The sequence below is a fragment of the Rhagoletis pomonella genome, unplaced genomic scaffold (genome assembly GCF_013731165.1).
Source record: "Rhagoletis pomonella isolate Grant_MI unplaced genomic scaffold, Rhpom_1.0 Rhpom_scaffold_00012, whole genome shotgun sequence".
Classification (NCBI taxonomy): Eukaryota; Metazoa; Arthropoda; class Insecta; order Diptera; family Tephritidae; genus Rhagoletis; species Rhagoletis pomonella.
The window spans coordinates 6,681,744-6,691,794 of NW_023458566.1; the positions used below are offsets into that span (position 1 = coordinate 6,681,744).

The 10,051-nt window shown below is 37.2% G+C and overlaps 2 protein-coding genes across 2 annotated transcripts; both read right to left on the reverse strand.

The window, feature by feature from the left end:
• Positions 1-1,574: 1,574 nt before the first annotated feature.
• LOC118747434 lies at positions 1,575-2,114 on the reverse strand. The gene has a single exon (XM_036481481.1). The coding sequence runs from the start codon at positions 2,019-2,021 to the stop codon at positions 1,617-1,619; it is 405 nt and encodes a 134-aa protein (XP_036337374.1). The 5' UTR covers positions 2,022-2,114; the 3' UTR covers positions 1,575-1,616.
• Positions 2,115-3,479: 1,365 nt separating this feature from the next.
• LOC118747552 (circumsporozoite protein-like) lies at positions 3,480-4,780 on the reverse strand. The gene is made up of 2 exons (XM_036481601.1): positions 4,685-4,780; positions 3,480-3,884 (listed from the first exon to the last, which is right to left on the reverse strand). The coding sequence occupies exons 1-2, from the start codon at positions 4,778-4,780 to the stop codon at positions 3,480-3,482; spliced, it is 501 nt and encodes a 166-aa protein (XP_036337494.1).
• Between the last annotated feature and the right edge of the window lie 5,271 nt (positions 4,781-10,051).

Sequence of the window (10,051 nt, forward strand, 5' to 3'; positions counted from 1 at the left end):
TGCATGTTGAGAAAGAAAGAACACATATTTGTGAAAATATATGGACGGACTTGTTCACTTATTCCTGCAAACAGGTGTGTAGACCTCTGTTAGTCGCTTGCTTAGTCTTTGTGTTCACTAGTTTTCATCATCGCCTATACATATTCACATACACACTTAAGATTATTTCTCTTACTTTTTTAGTTTTTTAGTTTCTCTCGATAACCTTTGATGGAGTAAAGGGTAAACTAAAAACCTGGCACATGCATTTTCCTTTGCGCTCTAACCTTTTAGCTAAATCGTGTATGAAAAAAATCGTTCTTTCTTTTTCATGTTGCTGTTACTTTCTTCCTTTTAGTTTCGACTTTTGTGTGAAAATTGTTTTCTACGTTTTGTTGTTTTTTTTTTTTTTTGAAGGTATACCGCTTTGTGCTGTGATTTTGTGACAGTACTTTGTATATATTTTAGTACTTTTGCTATGCACTCTGTCATTGTTTTTTCGCTATGGTTTTGTTAGAGGGTACTTACCAATAACTGTGTATGCGTGTTAATGCAAGTATGAACTTTTCAGACGCTAAACTTACAGCAGCACACTAACAAATTACGTTTACATGAGTAACTTTTATTTTTTTTTAGCAGCAAGACAGCTTGTAAGGAAGGAAGAATTTTTGCTACAGCTTGAAGCAACTAAAGCTTGGAAAATTTGTATCCACACCTTAAAGAGTTTGTGCTTTTCTATGCCTGTATAGAATTGCGCGTATGCACTCTCGTCGGAAAGGGGTTATTTGACACTTTGTCATGCACTTGTAACACCCTTGCAGGTTAAAGTTTATCAGCCTATCCGAGCGCACACGTGGATATGCACATTAGTAGCGCATATGTACAATTAGGGCGGTCCAAAACGTCATGCGAAAAAGTAAAGTCGAAATATTGATTTTCAAGAATTCGATACCATTTCTATGAGAAGTTGTTTTTTCCATATAAAATACATGGAAGACTTTTTTGATCTCTTTGAGCGACCTGTAAATATTTTTGAATTCAAAAAATTACACATTTCAATTCTCATATATTTATTTAAGAGTACCATTAATTTCTTCATGATCCAATGATCGGATCTAAACCAAAATAGTATGGGATCACCATTGAAGTATACCCTTTTAAAAAACGGATTATAAAAATTGGTTGACGTGGTCCAAAATTATGCGGTAACATAAATAAAAAATATTCCGACGAATTGATAACCACTTCCTTTTTTGAAGTCGGTTAAAAATAAGGGTATATTTTTTTCGATATTAAACATTCGTAGAGGGTGAGAGCACATAAATGCCGACTTTACTTTTTTGGACTACCCTAATTTACATACATAACAAATTAGCTAAAGTGTGAAAAGTTTTCACCTTCGCATAGTAATATTTTACTCAGAAATTTCTATATTTGCTGTTTATTTCAATATACCATTCCTTGCCTATTTCTAGTAGCTTAATGCTATAAACATATTTGGCCTTATTCGTAAATTATAAAGTAGCTTTAAAGAGCTTTATAAAATGACGTTTTCACACATTTTTCAGTTTATAAACCTTTTTTAAAGCTACTTAATTTTTTATGAGTAAGTCCATTATTTACTCTTTTACTGCATTTTAACCCTTGAAATGCCAATGACCCTCCAAACCACCTTGAAAATCATTTTGATTCCAATCGTAATTACGCTTGCCCTGTGCATAAGCATCAACACTATAGCTGCCATCATCGCTTTTCGCTAAATTGTGATTGTACTTGAAAGTGGCTTCACGTCCACGCTCCGGCGTGTCTTCGTATTTCAACTCAACTCGACCTCGTTTATTTTCTTGAGACGAATCCTCGCGTGAGTCAGGAGAACGTGCATGGCGTACCAGCAGTGCAACCGGTTCTTCTATCCAGCCTTGAACATCTACTAGGCGATTAGCTGCATCATTGTTGTAGCCTTCTTCCTCCAGCAAAGGGTGTGCGGAGGCGACTAAAGCCAAAAATCCACAAAGCGCGAGACCCAATATAAACTTAGTCATTTTACTCAAATTCTATTCGAACGAAATATATTCGCTTCCCAAAGTAATGCGATGAAACTTCTTCAAGCAAGGCCGCAAGTCAACTGTGCTGATTTGTAGGGGTTTCTATGATATATTTATATTCTTAGTGTGCGCTTTGTTTTGCTTCGCTACGCGTTTTAGGTAAAAAATCACCTTGCGGGCTTTACCGAACCGGCATGATAAGCCATGCAGTTAACCTATGGAAAACAAATCGAATCGGTTTTGTAAACGCTTCTGTGAATACCCTAGTTGTTTACGCAAGTTTTTGTGATTTTTGTAAAGATGTGCAGTACAATGTCTCGGTCTTAGGAAAATCGAAAGCAATGAGAATTCTGATAAGCTGGCGAAAGCAGGTACCTTTGTGGATGAATCAGGCGCGTGGCATTGAGATGACATCATGGAATATTCTAAAAATAAGTTTATCTGCACTTCTTTGGACATGCCAGAAAGAGTTGGTCACATAAACAGACTTGTCAGGAAACTCTGGCTTGATTATTACAGAACGTGATGGTTAATTTTTCGGTATCGAAGTCGCGCCGGCTCCTGTGAAGGCGGTGGTACTTATGCATCTTTGTAGGTAGATGTGTTTGTGACTGAAAGGCAGCAGCACTCTTTATTTGCCTGGTATCGGAAACCTAAATGAGTTTCAGAATGTCCGTTTAGCTATCTCCTGCAGAGATCAGCGAATGTCCAGCACAATTTTCGAGTTAATTGTAAGGGAGCTTACAATTTGGCTGTCATTGAAAATGAAAACATCTTTACCAAGTTTATTTTATACCCACCGTAATAGTTTAAGCCTCCGCCTGTATAGATAGTAGTTTTCTGCAAAAATTTCGATATGTAGTTCCACGTGGATTTCAGAGACTTACCCTCATTCCTTCCTGCTTGGGATCTCCATTATGAAAGTACTATCTAGAAACATACTTTGAGCACAACGGTCCTTGCAGCCCGTAAGAAAGTCAAATTATCAGCTCCTACTGAGGTGTCTCTCTCCAATGACGCACAAAGAAGTAGCGGCCCATAGGCCCGCGCTCCCTTGGATGCGTGTGAACCGGTTTGTCGGCTTTGCGGATGAAAACAACCCTAAAGGGCTCCTTCACTCTGTCGGTATGTAGATAAATTTAACAGTGCTTTGGAAATGGTCTAAAGACAATCTGTAGAAGTTTCGAGCGCTGCAGAGTGTAGGAGTTCTTAGTTCTTTTGTCCACCGGTATGCGCCAGCCCTTCGTCTTCAGTGTCGTTTGTTTAGAAAAGATTTATTGCAAGCATGCGGTGCCTAGTGATAGGGCCTGTGGTTCGGCACGATTAAGAATAAGATTAAAAATAATACTGCGACTATGACTAATGTTGAGATTAAGAATAATATTAAGTTGAAGACTACGATTAAAGTTAAGAATAAGATTAATATTCGGATAAAGATTGAAATAAAGATTAAGACTAATATAATAAGATGAGATTACGATTAAGATTAAGATTGCGATTAAGATTAAGACTACGATTTGTATAAGGATTACGTCTAAAATTGAGATTAAAATCCAGATTTATAATACGATTAATATTAATAGCGAGATTGGAATTTACGTTTAGATTAAACTTTGGATCAAGATTAAGATTAGGATTATAGTTAGGCTTGAGATTAAGATTAATATTAAGATTAGAACTAAGAATGAGATCATTGAAATTAAGATTAAGATTTGGATTACGATCAAGATTAAGATTAGGATTAAGATAAATTTTATTATTGGGATTAAAATCAAGATTTAGATTACGATTGAGATTAATAGTGCGATTGGAATTTACATTAAAATTAACATTTGGATCACGATTAAGATTAGGATTAGGCTTGAGATTAAGATTAATATTAAGATTAGAACTAAAATTAAGATGATTAAAATTAACATTAAAATTTGGATTATGATCAAGATTAAGATTGGGATTAGGATAAAGGTTAAGATTGGGATTAAGATTAGTGTTAAGATTAAGTTGATTTTTCCTCACAGTTGCGCTTACCGTACTCTTAATCTCGCTAGTTCTTACGACTTGTGCGGAGGGCAAGACAATTCCATAAAAAAAATGGCTACTCCGCTGACATTCCGTAAAGTGTAACCTATGCATACGGAAATCTCCAAAAACAAAATAAAAATTAAATCGAAAGACAATACGTTTGCAGCGAAGAAGAAAGCCAATTTTTCCTCTTCTACAAACTTTTCAAAAAACTTTTGTTTTATTTAAAAAGTTTGTGTTTTCTTGGGTAATGAGTGGAGCTCTGGGGAAATCTGTAGTTGCGATGCACGCATTCAGACCAAAGCCACATAGATCACAGCGAATAAAGCAGATTTATTGCACAGCTTTTAAGGGTGCACATCTCTCTCTCTCTCTGTGTGCATGAGAACTTTAAGTTAAACTTTTCATTGTCAGCGAAGTACACTTAAGTTCAGTGCGCGTGCACTCAACTCCAGCCAGCAGTAAAGTAAATACATGCGAGTAGTTGCTGCATCAAATTTTAATTAAATTTGTTTAAGTGTAAAACATTCAGCAATTTCATAAAAGCGCGAGCGCGTAAAGTGTAATACCACCTTATAAGGGGTTAAATTTTTTATTATTTTTTTAATTTATTCTCATTTTGTGAAATGTGCGCTCACTATGCCTTTGTTGCGGCGAATTTTCACCAAATTTCCCCACAAAGTTTTCGATGTTTTCAAGTGTTTTAACTCGTAGTTGAAGTACGTTTTAGTCATTAATTTGTGGGCGTAATGATGATGCTACAGTTGTGCGCGTGTACACTCAATAAGTATGCCACATCCCACAAAACCCCTGTTGAGTATTTGTTGCTACATAGCACTAAGCTGCACTTGAAAAGTTGCCATTGTTGCAAATCGTCATCATAGATTTTCGCAAATAAATCACGTTCGTACGGTGTTGACGCTAATGCGTTGAGTGTTGAATGTTGTTGCATACTTTTGGGCGCATAAAAGTCACATACTCGTTTAGTTGCGAGTTGATACGTTGATGGCTGCGGCACGTAGCGCGTGGCTGTCGCAAATTGCAGTAAATACTGATTGTTTGCCACGCACTTAATCGCACACATCCAACAGAGACACACACCCAGATGAATGAATGCAAACTCTCCTCACCCTCGCACGCACAAATGAAGCATTAATTTACGAACCGAAAAATATTGCTTTTATTTGCGATTTATTTTCTTATTGTTGCTTTTTATTGTCTTCTCGTACTTGCATCTATCATTAGCTCATCACCAGCTCGCCCTTGCCAAGTTTGATTGTTTTTTTTTTTTTTTGTTTTTGGGACTCGTTGCTACACAGCCATTCCATTTTATTCGCCATTAAGCTTTTTGAGTCATTATCACATTAAAAGTTGTTTGCTATGCGAGTAATTGAAGTGAAGTGAAGTTGTCTGCTGCTGCTGCTCTGCTTAACTTCCTTGCGCTGCTGGCTTAACCCGCAATCCACCCGCACCCGCCACACACTCGAAAAGTACTCCAACTACAACTTGGCTTACACTCGAAAATTTCATTTCCTGCTTAGATACTCCCTTTAGTTGTTGTCTCAGTGGCAGTTGCTTTTTTTGCAGTTGAGTTTATGTTGCTGCAATTTTACTGTATATTTTGTGTTGTTGCTCTTTTGGCATTTTCGCAATTTGAAATTCAATTTCTACTGTACCTACTACGTTTGAAAGTTTTCGAAATTATGCAATAATAATTTCAATTAAATTGTCAAAGTACTCAAGTGCGCCCTATTATATAAGTTCAAAGGCGCATTACTGTGCAGGTATGCCTTGTGTGCTGCTATGCTAGATATGCCTATGTGTGTGTGCATATGTATGTATATTTCGCTGTACTATTGGCTGCGTAACTTCGTCAAGAAAGTTTAAAGCGCAATCACTACCGTTGGCAGTTGGTCTACAATTTTGTTGTTGGCCATACCTGTAAGCTTTGAGTGACGAGTTGCTTGCTAGTGGCTAACTGTTTGAACTTTTACCTAACCTTCGTTTCTGCTCAATAAAGTTATTCACCTGTGCGATGAGTAATCGCTAACTTGACTTATGGAACACTTTTTTGGCTGTTGGAAATTGTGATGTGATTGCCATGTTGTTTTTATTGTATTTTATTGCTGTAAAGACAACTGTCGTTGCATTTTCATTATAGAAATAGTTGATGTTCAAGTATCGTAGAAGAGGTTACTAAGAAAAGTTCATTTAAAAAGTTGCTATGTCACTTTAATTAAAACGATCTAAATCTCGGCTGTTATTTAACATTTCCCCATAAAATTGCTCAGTGTGTAATTGTTCACTTAATTATTCAAAATAGCTCCCAAATTAACGAATAGTTCTCTCGAAACCCCCCAAAGTCTCCATCTATGCTCGTCATCATCCATGTTTCTGCGACATGTAAAAGCACGGGTATGATGAGAGAAATTTGTAGAGCGAGAGTCATTGCTGAGCGTAATACAGTACATCCAGTTTCTGAGGGTGGCCGTAGGTGGGAGCGCTATAAGTTGTTGTCGTCCAAGTAAAACCTACTCCTGAAAAAATGTCCGTTACAAATTCGTTATGATGATCGAAGTCTCAGTCCTAGTCTCCATGAACGTAAAGGAACCATCTTGCCTGTAGATTAACTTTGATTTGCGATTTTGCCCCTTTTTAGAACATTTATCAGACGGCTAGATCCAGATTTTCAATACCATTGTAGTATTATTTAACTCTACTTTGATTGCCTTACTGAAAGTTGCTCAGAAGATATCCATACGTCTGCGAGACATATGTATGTATCATGTTTTGCTTACCTTAATTTTACGCTAGTACGTTGGCGACATGAAGATTTTGCTTGAGAAGACCGCTAGTAAAATTTTCCAAAAAATTATTCTCCAGAACATTTTAGTCCTCTCGCGTTTTTGCAAATTTTGTTTTTTGAGGTATTTCTTGAAGCAAGGGTCAAAACGACCCCTTCATACGAGAGCTAATGAGTTAAAATGCCCTACAAATATATTTCTCATGAAATTTTACTATACATGTATTTACGTCTTAACCCTTAGTTTTGCTCAGATATTTTGTAACCATTTTCCTCACTTATGTATTTATATGAAAACTCTAGTAGGCCATTAAATAAAAATATGAGCTAACTTTTGCAAATGTTAACAAAGTCCGGGCTGATTTCGGCTGTGCCACAGTGTTATCAAAGCAGGGTTAAAGAGAACTCTTTTCGCGAGCCGAATCAGCTTCGTTCTTTGCTCTCTCAGTTACCACCGAGAGCTTCGCATTTCATCTCATTAATAGTTTAAAGGGCCTTGTTACGAAATTTACTCGAATTGCTTTACAAATTCTGAAGCTGTTTATTGCAGCAGGAAACATGAGTAAGGCTGAGGTGTGAAGGAGGAGGACAAGCCTTATTCAAACTGCCACGAAGAGTAGTCATTAGGTTAATCACCGTCTATGTGATGGTCCATGTAACACATATTCTAGCTGCTTCGACATACAAGGGCCGCGACTCCTCCACAAGCAAGGTATTTTTTTTTTTAATTTCCAGTATTTTCTAAGTTTAAATTCGATATACCTGTGATGGAAAAGTGAATCTTCGCTCTGGTTTCACCAGTTAGGTCTCCCTATTATATAAGACAAAATGAATCGCCTCCCGTTTCTTGGGGCTAAAAAATTTGGTAAAAATCCCCACATTCAATTTCACAGACTGTATCTACTCGAAAAGACAATATGCGCCGCGGCGCATGTTCTCTTTCCGGAGATTTTATACTGGCCATTATCATCGCAGTAAAGGATCAATCCAACGATACTGTGTACGCAGGATTCCACAGGGCCCAACGTAGTTAGGGTTTGCTCTGTCTAAACAGTTCTTACAGATATCGGCGTGTTTGCCTTCACTAAAAATGAGGATACATATCTCATGGGGGAGTGCAATAAGGGCCGCGAAAATAACGCCCATGGGCTTTATTGCCTTTTATTGGTGGATGCTATTTACCCTTCGAATTGGAAATAACGCCCATGGGATTTATTTCTCTTATTTTTGGAAATAAAGCACATGGGCGTTATTTCCGCGGACCTTATTGCACTCCACCATATCTCATCTTAAGGAATCGCTTTCAATGCCACATACGGCAATAATGCCAAGTAGATCGCAGTAATTTTTCTCCTCCTTATTTTACTTAACGAGATGGGATCAAAACGAGCTCTGCTGCCTGAAAGAGAGCTAGTGATTTTTAGTCTCAAACCAAGTCAGCGAAATCTGTTATCTGCACATTGTTCTGCAAAGTATGGAGGCAAGTGTGAGGCATATATCCAAGTAGCTCGGACCATAAGCACAAAGTTAGTACGGCCGTTTATTGCTTTATTATTTTAACCATAGATTTTAGGCTATTTTAAAGGATTAATGATATAAAAATTTGATTAATTTGCGGAATTGGCTATTAAGACTTATAGCGAAAATTAGGCCAGAAAGCGTTCATACTTTCGCATATTCACCCATTGTGATTGAGGTCATTGAGTAGAAGTAGGAGGCACATGCAGTTAAATGTTTTAAACCAGCATTGCGTTATTATTAGACTGTCTCCTGGAATGATACTCTCTATTCTAATTTCACCACTAGTTACATTTAACCCATAAATAAAATGTTTTCTTAGTGTCCTGTGCCTAAGATCAATACTCTCTCCTCTTTGTCCATTGTTGCACTTTAAAGTTCAAAGCATGTACTCGACACGCTAGTGACTTCTGCTGTGATAAACTCAATTTTACAGAGGTTTCGAAAACTTGATTCAAGTAAAATAGTGGAAACTCAACAACAGAAACAAGTTGAAACAAAACTGAGAAACAATTCACTCGTTGGTCGCACCATTCGCTTGCGGGTACTTCAATGCTGCTGTTGCTGTCAATGACACGTAAATCTGAAGTGATTTTCAATTGTTTTCTCCTTTAACCAGCCAGCCAACCGAACAAAAGTAGAGTCAAGTGGGAATGGAAGTACTTTAAAGCCAAGGCGCTGATGTGGGGGTGAGTGTAAAGGATGACGACCAAGGTGCTACAAAAATAAAAGTTGCTGATTTAATACAAAAAATATTATTCGCAGCGGGACGCATACGCACCGTGAATTTTTTCGCTTATTAGGCTTCTAAACTTATTTTCGTAAAACTTTGCCTAAATTATTTTCTATGTACCGCTTTTTCGTTATTTTTTTTTTCTATCAAAATCCTCATCAAAATTGAATAAAACACCTATCATCGCCTGCAAAAGTTAAATTGGGTTTTGCGTATTTTTTCATTTATGATTTTAAAATTAAATATTTTGTACTTACACCCCAAATAAGTATCTTCAACTGTCTGAGAACAAATTCATATCCAATTCCATTCTTCCGCTCGCCTCCTTTTCACATTTCTTCACTTACTCGCTTGGCATTTCCTCGAAATTCCGCGTCAGCACAACTCATGTGCGAAAATCCCCAATGATTTTTGCACTGGCAAATGTTGCGCGCTAAGTAAGGGCGGTAAGGGCGTATAAAGTGCACATGACAATTTTTAATATTATGTGCCTTCCACCTGCTATATCCGTAAACGAAATTAAATCGCCCTTCCAATTTTCAGCTGTGGCATTTATAGTAGCTTTTTAGCCTTTTGCAGTCATACTAAAATATTTATTGAAATTCGAATTTTTATTTTCGATTATTGACACTTCATTGTGTGTGTGTGTGTGACGACATAACCAGCCTTTGCAGTTGTGTTCTTTTGTTGGGTTTTCCACAACTGCGGCTTAAAAATGGTGAAAATGCCCCTGTCGCGTCGCCTTAATGTCGTTTGCTGCTGATGTTTGGTGTATCCCGGCATTTTGCTTGTTGTCCGTTTACCTTTGTGTAAACTTTTGAATACATATTTACACTTGTAAACTTATACATATGTATGTATGCATGTATGTCTCCATCCAACAATACATAAACACACTATCCTCTTAGCCCTTTATTGACAATTTTGTTCAATTCGTTTTGGTGCGACGGA